This window comes from Perognathus longimembris, chromosome 7 (assembly GCF_023159225.1).
Source record: "Perognathus longimembris pacificus isolate PPM17 chromosome 7, ASM2315922v1, whole genome shotgun sequence".
Classification (NCBI taxonomy): domain Eukaryota; kingdom Metazoa; phylum Chordata; class Mammalia; order Rodentia; family Heteromyidae; genus Perognathus; species Perognathus longimembris.
In genome coordinates, this window is record NC_063167.1 from 26,273,352 (window position 1) to 26,289,754 (window position 16,403).

General features: G+C 42.8%; 1 protein-coding gene across 5 annotated transcripts; it reads left to right on the plus strand.

The window, feature by feature from the left end:
• The first annotated feature begins 2,809 nt into the window (after nt 1-2,809).
• On the plus strand, nt 2,810-14,926 carry Zfp69 (ZFP69 zinc finger protein). Of its 5 annotated transcripts, XM_048350996.1 has the most exons (7): nt 2,810-2,889; nt 3,131-3,327; nt 4,212-4,626; nt 7,165-7,250; nt 10,181-10,307; nt 10,606-10,704; nt 13,806-14,926. In XM_048350996.1, the coding sequence occupies exons 3-7, from the start codon at nt 4,500-4,502 to the stop codon at nt 14,921-14,923; spliced, it is 1,557 nt and encodes a 518-aa protein (XP_048206953.1). In that variant the 5' UTR covers nt 2,810-2,889; nt 3,131-3,327; nt 4,212-4,499; the 3' UTR covers nt 14,924-14,926. The 5 variants fall into 5 exon arrangements, with proteins under 5 accessions (XP_048206953.1, XP_048206952.1, XP_048206954.1 ...); XM_048350995.1 differs by lacking the exon at nt 3,131-3,327; XM_048350997.1 differs by lacking the exon at nt 3,131-3,327 and having other exon boundaries at nt 4,299-4,626.
• Nucleotides 14,927-16,403: the final 1,477 nt, after the last annotated feature.

Consider the following 16,403-nt stretch of genomic DNA (forward strand, 5'->3'; position numbering starts at 1 on the left):
CTTTTTGCTCAAGGCTAGCACTCTGCCACTTGAGCCACAGCGCCACTTCTGGCCATTTTCTGTGTATGTGGTGCTGGGGAATTGAACCCAGGGCCTCATGTATATGAGTCAAGCACTCTTGCCACTAGGCCATATCCCCAGCCCTCTACATCACATTTTAATACTTTTTTTTAACCCAATAATTATTTTTGGAATATATATGCACAGGCCATAAATATTCATCTCTAAATATTTATCTCTGAGTGCTGGGAGTTGAAGCTATGACCTTGTGCATGCTAGACAGGCACTGTATCATTCAGGTACACTCTTCAACTGTACAGAAGTACTTTGTTTTGTTTTGTACCAGTCCTGGGGCTTGAACTCAGGGCCTGAGCACTGTCCCTGGCTTCTTTTTGCTCAAGGCTAGCACTCTACCACTTGAGCCACAGCGCCACTTCCAGCTTTTTCTATATATGTGGTGCTGAGGAATCAAACCCAGAGCTTCATGTATACAAGGCAAGCACTTTACCAGTGGGCCATATTCCCAGCCCCAGAAGTACTTTGGTAAGTACTTAAAAGTAGTAAAAAGAGGAGCAATCTTTAATATATAACAATGCTATTATTATACCTAAACAATTGAGTATAATTCCATAATAGATATTGTTGGTGTCTTTTTGAAGATAGATATATTGGGATTTGTGACTGACACTTCACTTTAAAATTTTTTCTTTTGCCAGTCATAGAGTCTTAGATATGAAAATGTGCATTCAGATGGAGGGGATGACTTTCAGATAGCCCCAGAAGAACATATCAAGAGACCCACCAAAAAAGGATCAGGGGAAGGTGACTGCAAGAGCTATACTGAGGCAGGAAGTAGGGAAGAGGAAGTGATGTAACTCTGACATTTCCTCATAGGAAGTGCATCCTTACAAATATAATTAGAATTAGGTGATGTTAGGCTTCTGTCTTACGGAGATGTAACACAAACTGTTCTGTTGCCTGAGTATCATAGATATGAACTCTAGGGTCAAGTTGTTAATCCAGAATATACAGTATTTCTGATTTTTTTAAACAATTGCCATATTTACTTTTTAAGAAAACTATCCTCTTAACTCATAAGTTGTGTAACTTTGCTGGACAAAAACAGAGTAGTACTGCATACTATTCCTTACATTTTGCCATGTTTTGGTGGTTTTAGATTTCACACTAATTTAGATTTCACCCTAAATTTGTTCTTTGAGAGAAGGGCCTGGCTCTCATTTTTTTTTTCTATGTCATCCCTGGTCTCAAACATTTATATGACTTAAAATGCTATGTTTATTTAACACCAGATACACAAGACCCCTTTACTCAAAGACTAGGACCACTCCATCTTGAAACTGCAACCATCTTGTTGTTTGTGTTAAGCTAAGAATAACCCAACACGTACATAAAACCCGGAAAATGGCTTGTTTATGGTGAAACTAGACATTGTACAGATTCCAGGAACAAAGTTGTTTGTGCCGAAACCAAGGCCATAAAAACCCATTTTCCAACCGGTTCGGGAATGTTCCAGATACATGTACTGCCCTGGAATGTCCTCAGACCAATTTTAGAGAACCCCTAGTCCCGAGCCAATCAGATTTGTCCTGGCACCCCAAACCTGCTTGCACCTGGTTTATGTAACTTTGTAATTTTTTTCCTTTAAATACCCATGTGAAACTCTGCTCATGGCCTTCCTCCTAACCTCTGCTGTGTCGGTGGGTAGGGCGAGGCCCGAGTTGCAGCTCGCCTGAATAAAGCCTTGCCTTGCTTTTGCATTTCGGAACGTCTGGCTCTTGGTGGTCTTCTTGGTGGTCTCCTCGCGACATGGGCATAACATTACAACCCAAAGCGGAACACAATGGTGTATGCCTATCTAAATTACATAGGAAGCTGAGGTTGGGAGGGTTGTAGCTCCAGGCTAACCAAAGCTAAAATTCACAAGACTCGATTTCAAAGGGAGAAAGCTGGGCCCAGCAGTGTACCTGTAATCCTAACTACCACAGGAAGTGTAAACATGTGGATCCCGGCCCATTACTACAAATGGGCTTGAAGTGTTTTTCTAAATTGGGTGCTAGAATGTGTCTACTTAATGGAAACAACCTCTCCCCCCGCCCCCCAAAAAACCCCAAACCAAACCGTTTTATTGTAGTTACAACAATAACATAGCTTACCACCAGCACCACCCAGCATTTTGTTGCTGTGAAAAAATACTTACCTCACCAATTGTTTTCACCAGAACAAAGTTATGTGAAAAGGAAGTAACTGGCGCAATGGCAGGAATGAACGAGTGAATGAAGAATGGCAGCGACCACGCTTTTCCAGGAAGAACAGCCCCGCCACGCTGTCACGCGAGGTCTGGGCAGAGCTTGGCGCAGCCTAAGCGTTAGGCAGTTTCCGGTTTCCTGACAGTCAAGCTCCTGGCTCTCAAGACGGGCGAAACCTGGGTGGGCGTGGCCTGCGCGGAGGGAAGGGGCGTGGCCTAGCGGAGAGGGCGGGGCGCTCCGCCTGTGCTGAGGCCCGCGCGTCCGCGGGGCCGAGGCCCGGGGGACGCTGGGCTGCGGCCTAAGGGGCGGGGGCTGGCTGGGGCGGCGACGACGGCTCGAGCGTTGGCGCTGCGGCGCGTGTGGGGCGTCCTCGCGCGGTGTTCTCGAAGCCGCTCCCCGCCGCCCCAGCGGGCCCTGGATGGGAATGGGGACGAGACCCTCGGAGCGCTCCCAGGGCGGAGGGTCCTCTGGGTTTCCGGAAGGAAGTCTGCGCGAATCCTGTCCTTAAAAAGCTGGCGAGGAAAAGGCTCTGCCAGCCCAGCCTAGCTCCACGGCGACGCTTCTGCGGCAGCCGCCCGGCCGCTGCCCACGCCATCTCCGCGGTCCCGGCGTCCAGGCATCGGTGAGTGGGCGGCTCCTCCCCGGCTCTGCGGTCTTTTTGTCCCGGGGTGGGGCGTTGCGGGGGAGGGGGGGTCTGGCCCGAAGCTCTTCCAGGACGGGGCATCTTCGAAGGGAAGCTTATCTGTCATGAACTGCTTCTTAAGGAAGAACGGAAAGTTGCTGCACTTCAGTAGCGACACTTTTTATATACCCAGGGGTAAGATATTTTCTGCACTTCCCAGAACCCTTCCCTTCATCACCAGCTTCAAGAAATCCAGACAACCCCACCCCCACCCCGGCCACCTTTCTGCTGTGGACTGTTGTTGGGACCTCAGATCCACTGGCCCTAGATTCCAAGATCCCTGCTAGATGCCAAGGCCTGGATGAGATGATGGATTTGGCTTGTTTCCAAATGTGCCGGTTACAAACAATTCTCCAGGGGTACTCAATTGTACTTGAAGTACTGTATTTCCTCCCTTTGAGCACATTCCCCCAAGTTTAACATTTCTGAAACTAGGGTGCAATTTTACCAGCTGCTGGGCATCTGCTGTGATTCTGGCATTTGTCTGTCTCTGCTCGCTCCCTGCCGGAACCTAACTGTGGGGTTATTCTATCCGTGGAGATAGAATAATGATTTAGAATTATTTTTTGAAACAAGGTTAAAAAAGAGAGTGCCATGACACAACATTGAAGTAAAAGGCTCAAACTACTAAGAGTTTGTTGTGTACCTAGTTTTGTCTGAATTAACATTGTAGCCCTATGAGAGGTATAGTTACTATTGGGATTTGAACTCAGAGCCTTTTGCTCTTGCTTGGCTTTCTTGCTCATGTCTGGTGCTCTATTGCTTGAGCCACCACGCCTCCAATCCAGCATTTTTCTGGTTAATTGGAGATGGACCCTTGAGGACTTTTCTTCCTGGGCTGGCTTTGAACCATGATCCTCTAGGTCACAACCTTCTGAGCAGCTAGGATTACAGGTGTGAACCACTGGTGGCCAGCTATTCCCCTTTTTGTGGCGAGTAAACTGAAGCTTAGAGACTTGCAGTGCCCAAGAGCTTTTGTGTGCAAGTGTCAGGCTTCTGACCAGGATGTCTGGTTTCAGTCTTCTTTCTGACTCCCAAGACTACCATGGCAGAAGGCGCCTGCGTCCTTCAGGGCAGGAAGTCAAGACAGGCTCCGTGCATTTTTGCACATCTTTGTATGTTTGTATATCTTTGTGTGCATCTATGAAATTGGGAGGTAAAGGTGCATCCGAGAACCTTGATTTTACTTATTCCTACATTAATGACAAATATTTCAGATCTTTTGCAGTTTTCACATTTCTGGATTTTGGGCTGTATTGCAGATGCTTCTGGATCCCTCCCTTCTATCTAGCTTTTTGCTCTAGAAGAGTGTAGAAGTAGTTACTACCCAGTGATCTTGTTGCCTCCAGAGCCCATTTTCCAGAGTTGTAAAGCAGCACTGGCCTCTAGAAAGTTCCAACTCCTGGCACTGCAGGGACACACCAAAATTCCAAAGTTCTTTGAAAGGCTGAAGATTGTGATCTGAGGACTACATAACTGTGAAGCCTATAGCAGAAGTTCTAGTACTTTCTTCACTAGAAAGAGGTGCTCCCAATCAAATAGGCATCATCATGCCACAGCAACTCCTGATCTCCCTGCCCACTGAGGTCAGCACCTGGGTGAAATTGCACCATCCAAAGAAGACCAAGGAGGAGGCGTCCCTGTGGGAGGATGTGACTAAACTGTTTGAAGGAGAAGGTGAGAATAGATGAATGGAGGTCCCGTTTGTGTGAAAAGATATACTTCATTGGGGTGGTCTTTGGGGGAGAAAGTTAGGGGGAAATGTTTTTGTGGGGTGTCTTTGGGGAACAGAGTAGTTGTAAAAGGAGAAATGGGCTCTCAGCTCTGGATCCTTGTGACAAGTGTCTTGCGCTGCTTCCATCCTCACATATAATACTCAATAGGAAGTCAGAACACTGAGTGTTCTCACAGTGGCTCCTGAGCATGGGAATGTGAATCTGGCAGAGGAATCAAAGGTCTCTGTCCGCTGAAGTCTCAGAGTCTTCTGCACAGGTTCTGGTCATTTTAGCCCTAGGCCAGTATTTTTCATAAGCATCAGTTTTTGTTTTCATTTTCCTCTTGAGAAGTAGGAATGACACACCTGACTGCTCTCATTTTTCCTTAACTCTGTGGACTCTTTAGTAGTATGGTCATGAGTAGGCAGACAGACACAGGAATTCATGGATATCATGTGCTATCTCTATTTATGCTCATAATACTTTGTATTCTGCTAGTTTTTCCCTTTTTTTTGTCAGTCATGGGGCTTAAACTCAGGGCCGGGGAACTTTCTGTGAGCTTTTTGCTCAAGGCTAGCATTCTACCACTTTGAGCCACAGCACCACTTCCAGTGTTCTGGTAGTTAATTGGTGATAACAGTCTCATGGACTTTCCTGCTTGGGCTAGTTTTGAACTGTGATCTTCAGATCTCAGCCTCCTAAGTAGCTAGGATTACAGGCATGAGCCACTGGTGCCTTGGCAGTCTACTAGTATTTTTATTGTGTTCTAGATTTTTTAGGCAGGGACTTGGCTAAGCGTCTCAAAAGATGAATAAAATGAATAAGTATATCTAATACTTATTAGCTGACAAGGTAGTCACATGCCCAGATTAAAGTAATAGAAGGTAGCTTAAGAAAAGTTCTTTTGGAATTCAAGGTCTTCTGGAATGAATCTTTCTGGGACATTTTCAGTAAAGCAGATAGCACTGAATCGGGCCTAGAAAAGTCTTAGTTTTCTGTAGTTTTTGAGAAAGAATAGAAAAGTGGGTACCTTGAAGAATGATTTACAGTGGGAAATATTTAGGCTTTTGTTATTTAGTATCTTTAAATAGCTGTACAAATGGTTTTCAATTCAACATGTTATTTTATGATCACAATGCATCTTCCTCCATTTCCCCCTTCCATCATTCTTTGCAGCTATCAAAGATTTAGTCCTAAGGGAGAATTAAGAATCTGGTGTGGGGCTGGGGATATAGCCTAGTGGCAAGAGTGCCTGCCTCGGATACACGAGGCCCTAGGTTCGATTCCCCAGCACCACATATACAGAAAACAGCCAGAAGCGGCGCTGTGGCTCAAGTGGCGGAGTGCTAGCCTTGAGCGGGAAGAAGCCAGGGACAGTGCTCAGGCCCGGAGTCCAAGGCCCAGGACTGGCCAAAAAAAAAAAAAAAAAGAATCTGGTGTGGCTAGTAGTATGCCACAAGGGAATGGAGGCAGATGCCTCCATGCTTGGAATTTGGACTGGATAAATGTGAATGAAATAACACATTTTTATGGCCTTAACTACATAGTAGGACTTCTTAAAACCTAATAGTGAGCCAAAAGGTCATGACCTTATACTCTGAATTTACATGGAAAGACAAGAAGAACTAGACTGTGGGAAAGAAAAATAGTGATGCTTCCTAATTATACTTCAGACTCATGCTTAATGAGACACATAAACATTCCTCCAGAGTGTCTTTATCTTGTTTTCTAGAAAGCTTCTGGAAGCTTTCAAGCAACTAGTTTTAAATTTTTGGCTAAGTCACATGTCATTTTAAATAAAATATATGAAAAAAAAAAAACCCAAGCCCCAAAACCAATACTTTCAAAACCAAATAAAGTTGATTTGGAGAGTCAAAAAAAAAAAAAAAAAAAGAATCTGGTGTGGGTAGTATCCCTGTGAACAGGATGGCAGTTTGGAGGTTGGAGAAAATAATGCTTTGGACAGCTCATGAGTCTATGGTGAAGTGTTCAGGTTTGTCTTTCTTAGCACTGGGAACCTTTGAGGATTTTTGAACAAAAGGGTAGCTGATGGATTTGTGCTTTTGGACCAACCTTAGCCTTTGGGAAATACTAGTGTCCAAATGAGGTCCTCCTCCTCATTAAGAAGGCTTGAAGCTGCTGAGTCTGAATGCCCTTCTCTGTCAGTACTGAAGAGAAGCACAAGTCATTGCATCCTCAGGCAGGGTTTTTTGATGTTTTTGTCTGTTGGTGTCTGAGCACTGTCCCTAAGCTCATTTACTCGAGGCTAGTGCTCTACCACTGTGAACCACAGCACCACTTCCAGTTTTCTGGTGGTTAATTGGAGATAGGAATCTCACAGACTTTCCTGCCAGGGAGGCTTTGAACCATAATCCTCAGATCTCAGCCTCCTGAGTAGCTAGAATGACAGGTGTGAGCCACCAGCACCTGGCACACAGACTGACTTTCTATCTAAGAGTTTTAGGGAGATGAAAGCCTTCTGGTTCTTTTTTCCCCCCAGGATTGCTTTCTCAGGATGTTGATGACAACCAGGGAGAAAGATCAGTGAATAATATGAGTCCTGGATTCCTGGTAGCAGAATCACAGGTGAGTTGGGGTTGCTTGCCATTTTGTCATCATGGTTTTTAAGGATACACCTTGTCTGTTTAGAGAGGTGGTGGCAGTTTCCTTTCTCATAGCAACCTTGTCTCTAACTCTTATTTCTTACCAACATCTAGAACTAAAATTGTGTTCATTTTTGTAGAGAAACAAAGTAACTGATACCATTCTAGTCCTCTAAGCAACAGATACTACTTGGAACTAAGATAAATGTCAATAAAATATTTAAAGCAAAATGAGTGAGAATTAAAATTTGAAATTCTTAGTGATAAGTGCACATCACTGTGTAATTTAAGAGGTGACCCTGGGTAGCAATAAGAAGAAGCACATGGAGATGTGAGCAGGGGAGAAAGGCTCCAGTCACACAGCATATATGCCTTTGACAGGCAAAGAATGGGAGAGGCCTGATAGCAGTTAGGACAGCATGGCAGAAGTGAAGTCATCAATGCTTCTGACAGAAACATGGGTGAGAAATACAAAGGAATTCTAGAATAAGCATGAAAGAACGATTGAAACAGCAGACGTTATTGGTGACAAGAGCTTGAAAAGAACCTCTTATCTGAAATTCAGTGGTATAGGATTTGATTTTTGCCTGTCCAGTACTCTAGGGTGGGTTGGGTTTTTTTGTTTGTTTGTTTGTTGGGTTTTTGCTTTTCTCTTCACAATCTCAGTTTCTTCAGTTAAGAAATTTAGATCCAGGCCCGAATGCATGACTCAAGTGTTAGAACTCCTGCCTCATAAGTGCAGGGTCCTGAGCTTAAACCCCAGTATTCCATGGCCCTTTGCACCCCTTTAAAAAAAGCTTAGATGTCAATATCTGCCTTGTAGGATTGAGAAACATTCCAGAATTATTTATGGCAACATAAAAGAAATATTAAAGAATTGTATCTGCATTCCATACATCCATCCAGAATCCCTTCTTGACACTTTTTAAAAACTTTTTTTCTGTCTACTGACTTCACACTTGGTAGGCAGGCATTCTACCGGTGACTCAGTCACCTGTGCATCTGCTTATGTTGATTTTTATTTTCTTGTTTATAGATGGTACTTTTTCACATGCTTAATAATTTCTTACTACAATTCAGCTATTATATATAAAAGAACAATGGAATATGAAGTGCATGTGTTTCTGTGTGTTTAACTGGTTTGTTTTGTTTTGCATTCTTTCCAAGAGATCTTTCCAAGAGAGCCCTTTTGTCTGTTTGGTGGTGAGGATGAAGGACTAATAATCTATGTTCTTCCTACTAGAACACTGACTATAGCTGAGCTCTGGCTGTGACAATTGAATTTACTTCTCATTAGCCTCCACTGCCCATGCTTCCTAACACCACTGAGGGACTGATTTTTTTTTAATCTCTCCAGTACTTGATCTAGGAAAGGACTAGACTATATTTCTAGGTTTGTTTTTCTTGAATTAAATCCAGCTGGGTCCCAGAATTCAAGCTCAGCAATGCATCAGTATTTGTGACAGTGTCAGGACCAAACACTCTTTTTCCGGCCCTACCTCTCAGCTTCCAGCTCCTCTGATCTCATCTCCTTCCACTCTCCCCTTTCCTAGTCTGCTTCCATCTATGCTGTCCACTTTCGTGTTTCTCAGACAAGCCAAGAATGTTCTCAGCTGCCTGGAATGCTTTTCTCATACTTCTACCTGGCTCTCCCTTATTGAATCCATGTCACTGCCAAACAGCACCCTTTCAGGGTATACTGCTTGCCACAAGCACCAACTAAAAGATCATTCCTAGCCTTACTGGCTTTCTCTATTTGCCTTAACCTGTTGAGTTCTTCAGGAGATATGTATGATTATTTATGCTAATATTGTATGTGTGTATGTGTGCTAGTACTGGGGCTTGAACATAGGGCCTGGGTGCTGTCCATTGCTTTTTTTTTTTTTTTTGCTCAAGACTAGCATTATGCTACTTCACATACACCTCTACTTCCAGATTTTAAAATTTTTAACTGGAGATAAGAGTCTCACAGACTTGGGGCTGGGAATGTGGCTTAGCTTTAGAGTGCTTGCCTAGCATGCATGAAGCCCTGGGTTTGATTCCTCAGCGCCACATAACCAGAAAAAGCCACAAGTGGGCGCTGTGGCCTAAGAGGTAGACTGCTAGCCTTGAGCCAAAAAAAAAAAAAAAAAAAAAAAAAAGCCAGGGACTGTGCTCAGGCCCTGAGTTCAAGCCTCAGGACTGGCAAAAAATAAAAAAGAAAGAATCTCACAGATTTTTCTTTTCTTTTTTTTTTTTTTTTTTGGCCAGTCCTGGTTGGACTCAGGGTCTGAGCACTGTCCCTGGCTTCCTTTTGCTCAAGGCTAGCACTCTGCTGCTTGAGCCACAGCGCCACTTCTGGCCATTTTCTGTATATGTGGTGCTGGGGAACTGAACCCAGGGCCTCATGTATATGAGGCAAGCACTCTTGCCACTAGGCTATATCCCCAGCCCCCCTCACAGATTTTTCTAACTGGGCTACCTACTTCGATCCTTAGATCTCAGTCTCCTGAGTAGCTAGGATTACAGACATGAGTTACTGGTGCCCTGGAATATTTAATTTTTTTTTTTTTTTGGCCAGTCTTGGGCCTTGGACTCAGGGCCTGAGCACTGTCCCTGGCTTCTTCCCGCTCAAGGCTAGCACTCTGCCACTTGAGCCACAGCGCCGCTTCTGGCCGTTTTCTGTATATGTGGTGCTGGGGAATCGAACCTAGGGCCTCGTGTATCCGAGGCAGGCACTCTTGCCACTAGGCTATATCCCCAGCCCGAATATTTAATTTTTTATAGCAATCTCCAGAGACTCTCCAGAATGATGTAGAAGAGTCTCCTGATAAAACTTGTTTGGAATCTCTCAGAACTTAGAATATTGTCAGAGTTCTTTGGACTTTAGTAGAAGTGGAGGCTGACTAAAAAGGAACACATTTGGTTTTCTAGGAGCTGTTGACCTTCAAGGACATATGTGTAGACTTCACTCAGGAGGAGTGGGGGCAGCTGGTCCCTACTTACCGGAATCTGTACCGAGAGGTGATGCTGGAGAACTACAGGAACCTGGTGTCAGTGGGTAAGAGTGGGCCAGCCATACTTCCAGAAGTGTATACTATAGGAGAGTCACTGTTTTTAAACTACAATGTGCAGTCATTGAAACTTCACCTTGTTCTGTATTAGAGATGTCTTATTCCTTTGAAAACCAAACCAGGCTATATTTGATTTACCTTCTTTGGGAGAACAGCTTTCCTTTCTAGAGCTAGAGTACAAAGGCATACCCCTTTCTGCTTTCAGAGCATATAAAAGCAAAGCTAGAGATGGTTTGTCAACGTCAGTATAAATATTCATACTTTTTTTTTTTTTTACTTCTTAAGCAGGATATCAGCTTTCCAAGCCCAGTGTAATTTCCCAGCTGGAGAAAGGAGAAGAGCCATGGATGAGAGTGAATGAAAGCCCAGGAGACCCTGTTTTAGGTGAGACCAGGCAGATAATACATAGGCTGGAATGGTCAGGATCTGCCCAGGCTCTAGGGAGGCTTGACTATTGTATAATACCTGCATTAAATCTCATCCCAAGCTAGGTGGCTGTGGCTCATACCTGTAATGATAGCTACTCAAGAGGCTGAGATCTGAGGATTGCAGTTTGAAGCTAGCCCAGACAGGAAAGTCTGTGAGACTCTTACCTCCAATAAACTACTCGGAAAAAACCAGAAGTGGGGCTGTGGCTCAAGTGGTAGAGCACTAGCCTTGAGCAAAAGAAGCTCAGGAATCGCACCTAAGCCCAGAGTTCAAGTCCCAGGACTAGCAAAAATTAAGAATTATCTCATTCCAGCACTTCACTGTTTGTTGAATAGTTAATGCTGCTATGTCATCTGTAAATTTCTTTATATTCCTGGATCTTTTTTAGGGTTCTCACTATTTAATTTTATTCTTTTGTTTTCTTATTCTTACTCTAATGTCAGGCTATCTCAATTACAGTTTCTCAGAGACTTACTATCTACAGGAGGTTGTTCACCCACTCTATTCCTTAAAATTATTCATCTCATTAGAGGTGGTTTGTGCTTTCTATAATATCAAGAACACTTTTAATTATAGCAAAGTATTTGAGTTCAGTGGAATTTAAAAGCTATCATTGGAATTCAAGGTTGAATCTTGGTTTTTTTTCTCCTCCCCAAGCTTTTACCAGCGTCAGCCTAGGGTACTCAACAGGGCAGGAATACGTAGGTGTCTTCTTTTTCTTTACTACATCCCTCCCTTTTTAGCACCAAAAGAAACAGGAGCCTTAGAACATAGATTTTTATTATTGCTTCTTTTCATTTAGAATTTAAAAGTGCTAATGAGCCAGGTGCCAGTGGCTCACACCTGTAATCCTAGCTACTCAGGAGGCTGAGATCTGAGGATTGAGGTTCAAAGCCAGCCTGGACAGAAAGTCCATGAGACTCTTATCTCCAATTAACCACCAGAAAACCGGAAGTGGTGCTGTGACCTCAAGTGGTCTTTTTTTTTTTGCCAGTCCTGGGCCTTGGACTCAGGGCCTGAGCACTGTCCCTGGCCTCTTCCTGCTCAAGGCTAGCACTCTGCCACCTGAGCCACAGCGCCCCTTCTGGCCGTTTTCCATATATGTAGTGCTGGGGAATCGAACGAGAGCCTTATCTGTAGGAGGCAAGCACTCTTGCCACTAGGTTATATTCCCAGCCCCTGACCTCAAGTGGTCTTGACCTAAAGAGCTTAGGGACAGCACCCAGGCCCAGAGTTCAAGCCCCACAAAAAAAAAAGTGCCAATGATCCTTCTGGATTGATCAGAAAAAAAAGTCTTACAAGGCTTGGCAGGGTTGTACATGCCTGTGAACTCAGCACTCCATAGACTCAGGCAGAAGGATTGTAGGTTTGATGTAAGCTTGGGCTATATAGTGAAATGCTGTCTCAGAAAAAAAAAAAAGGAAAACAATCTTAAAGAAAGCTGAGCATAGTGGTGTGTGCATGTAATCCCCAAAGTCAGGAGGTCAAAGAGGGGGATTGTGGGTCCAGATCAGCCTGGGCATAAATTTGAGACTCTATCTCAATAACTGGATACTGGGGGTGCACCTATAATCCTAGCTACATGGGAAATGTAAATAAGATTATGGTCCAGCCAGCCAGGGCATGTACCAAGGTCCTATATGACAAATAACATGGCTAGAGAGTTTTTGCCTACCAAGCACAATCCCTCCCCTTGCGCCCCCCCCCCGCAAGAAATGTTTAAAAGAAATTATACCTTCCATGAAGTTATATCTTCCATTTAAAATGCGAGGAAGATAGAATGAATTACCAAGTAATAAAACTAGTTAATGGCTAGGTGATAACAGTGGCTCATGCCTATCGTCTTACTAATCAGGAGGCTGAGATCTGGAAGATCGTGGTTTGAAGCTATCCAGGACAGAGAAAAGTCCATGAGACTCCCTCTCCAGAATAACCAGCAAAAACCTTAGCTAGAGGCATGAGTCAAAACGTAGACCTTTTAGCTGAGTGAGCAAGCCAAGCAAGTGCAAGCTCCTGAGTTCAAATTCTGATACAGGCAAAAATTGAAAAAAAAAAAACACAAAAAAACAGCTAATGCTTAAAGGAAATTTTCTCACCAGGATTATAGTTGGAAACTAGGCTGGGCAGGAAGGTCTGTGAGATTCTTATCTCCAGTTAACCACAAAAAAAAAAACATCAACACAGAAGTGGAGCTGTGACTCAAGTGGTAGAATAATAGCCTTGAGCAAAAAAAGCCCAGGGACAGCTCCCAGGCCCTGAGTTCAAGCCCCAGTACTAGTGTGTGCCTGTGTGCGTGTGCGTGCACGCGTGCACACACACAGACACAGAGATATTTTCCTAGCAGCACTAGCAATTATAATAGGCTAGGTTACTATTTTATAAATTATACTTGCATTGATATATTAATAACTATAGAAAGCAGTACTAAGTATAGATATACACCAATACAAGTTTAAATAAAAGATAGCTTAATGTTCTTAGGTAAAAATCTTTTTGAAGGGCTGGGGATATGGCCTAGTGGCAAGAGTGCTTGCCTCGTATACATGAAGCCTTGGGTTCGATTCCCCAGCACCACATATACAGAAAATGGCCAGAAGTGGCGCTGTGGCTCAAGTGGCAGAGTGCTAGCCTTGAGCAAGAAGAAGCCAGGGACAGTGCTCAGGCCCTGAGTCCAAGCCCCAGGACTGGCCAAAAAAAAAAATCTTTTTGAACTAGCATCTCCTGATATGGCCAGATTGGGAAATTCCTTTCTTGTATTTTTGAGGTTGTGTTCCAAAAGTAATTGTCAACTAAAAGATATAGCACTAAAATGGCATTCTTAGTGTTATTATGAGAAGCAAGACTCACAGACTCAGGTTTTACTATATGTATAATAAGACAATGCATTTAACCTGTTCACTGTTGGTTTGTATTACCTCTCCAGGCATATATTTAAATACAGTGAAAATCTCATGTACTCATTTCTCTGTAATTCTCTGTTCCATAACTACAATAGTCTTTGATTTTTTTCAAAGCATAACTAATATGAGTTACTAGGAGTTTTTCATTTCTTTCAGACTTGAAGAGTAACATAGAAACCAGTGAGTCAACTGCAAGAAATGACATTTCCCAGGACCAGCTATATCACGACATGGTGGGAAGGTTTATAAGGGATGACATCATTTATTCCACACTGAACAAAGTCTCCAGGTATGATGCCTTAGAAACACACCAGGAAACCTGTGGACGAGACATGAGACAAGTCATTTTGAACCACAAAAAGACAGACCAAGAAGCTAACAAATTTCAGGGAAATATTGTGAGTTCAAAAGTGACTTTAGAACAGAAGCACCATAAATTCAGCCCACCTAGCAAGCGGAACAAATGCAAACTAAATTTAATTAATCATCCACTAAGTTGCCTAAGAACAAAAATCTATGAATGTAGTATATGTGAAAAAATGTTCAAACAGCCTATTCATCTTACTGAGCACATGAGAATTCATACTGGTGAGAAACCTTTCAGATGTAAGGAATGCGGAAGAGCCTTTAGTCAGAGTGCATCTCTGAGTACACACCGGCGAATTCACACTGGTGAGAAGCCCTTTGAATGTGAAGAATGTGGCAAAGCCTTCAGACACCGCTCATCACTCAGTCAGCATCACAGAACTCACACTGGGGAGAAACCTTATGCGTGTGACAAATGTCAGAAAGCCTTCAGCCAGAACATTAGCTTGATCCAACATTTAAGGACTCATTCTGGAGAGAAACCCTTTACGTGCAATGAATGTGGGAAAACTTTCCGGCAGATTCGACACCTTAGCGAACACGTAAGAATTCACACTGGGGAGAAGCCCTATGCGTGCACTGCGTGCTGTAAAACCTTTAGTCACAGAGCATATCTAACGCACCACCAGAGAATCCACACTGGGGAAAGACCCTACAAATGTAAAGAATGTGGGAAAGCCTTTAGGCAGAGAATACACCTTAGCAACCATAAAACTGTTCATACCGGAGTGAAAGCATATGAATGCAATCGCTGTGGAAAAGCCTATAGACATGATTCATCATTTAAAAAGCATCAGAGGCACCATTCTGGAGAAAAACCTTATGAATGCAATGAATGTGGAAAATCCTTCAGCTATAATTCATCACTAAGTCGACACCAAAAAATACACAGGAGGAATGCCTTCTGAAATAATCTTAAAGAAAAAAAAGATAACTTGACATGGGAACAAAAGCCAAGTCTTAAGTTAGTGATTCTAAGCTTTAAAATTTGAGGATTCAAAAACATTTGAGAAAGTGACCAAATGATGGCAATTTTTATTTTTGCCTAGTGTGTAAATAAACACTATATTGAAAATGACTGTCTGCTATACCTCTATACAAAACACTTAAGCATAAAATCTGTTTTTTTGTTTTGTTTTGTTTCTTGCCAGTCCTGGGGCTTGAACTCAAGGCCTGAGCACTGTCCCTGGATTCTTTTTGCTCAAGGCTAGCACTCTGCCACTTCCGGCTTTTTCTATATATGTGGTACTGAGGAATCAAACCTAGGGCTTCATGTATACGAGGTGAGCACTTTACCATGAGGCCATATTCCCAGCCCAAAATCTGGCTTTTGAAGTTAAATAAATTCAGCATTATGAAAAATTCACAACATAAATTTTTTCTGATTTCATAGTCGTTTAATTATTTCCTCGTGAGCATTCACTTACCGGCTAGCATTTAGGAACTGTTTAAAAATACCAATACATTTGAAGCTTTGCATGGTAAGCAATTGAAAAGGCAGGATTGTATAGAATAGAAAGTTTCTTTCTTCCACCTCCTATCGCCAAATTTGCCTACTTAGAGGCAGCCATTTTATAAATAATTTTTGTGCAGCTTTTTCCATTTACATCCAAAATAATGCCAGTAGTTTTTGTACAAGAAAATCTGTACATTACATTCTTAAGTTTTTAATTGTTATTATAAAGGTGATACTACATAAGTTACAGTTACATAAGAGTACATTTCTTTTTGGACAGTGTCACCCTTCCCCTTGCTCTTTTTCCCCCGCCCACAAGTTGTATAGTTTATTTTTAACATAATGTCTAATGATTACCATTCTGTGTTTATTTCCCCCCAGTCCTGGGTCTTGAATTCCAGGCTTGGGCACTGTCCCTGAGCTTCTTTTGCTCAAGGCTAGTACTCTATCAAGCACTCTACCACTTGAGCCATAGTGCTACTTCCAAACTTTTCTGTTTATGTGGTACTGCAGAATCGAACCCAGGGCTTCATGAATGCTAGGTAAGCACTCTACCACTAAGTCATATTCCCAGGTGCATTACTGTGTGTTTTTTTACACATTACTTTTAATGTATCATGAGGTAGTTCCATTTCATTAAAGTGCCTGCTCATTTTTATAGTTACATACATAGCATGATATGAATGCACTATTATTTAGCTAGTTCACTATGGATGGACTTGGGATACTTTTGCTCTTTTGTTTATATACTATGGTAATGACATATTCTACAATTTTCACGTAAGCATGTATGTATACATAATTCCTAGGATTGGAATTTGTGCTAGTGGGTATATACTAGTAAACTGACCATAGAGATTAGACCACTTTTCTCACAAAGAAGTTACAAAACTGTAGGAGCTGAAGCATGACCTAGGTCAGCATTCTTGTTG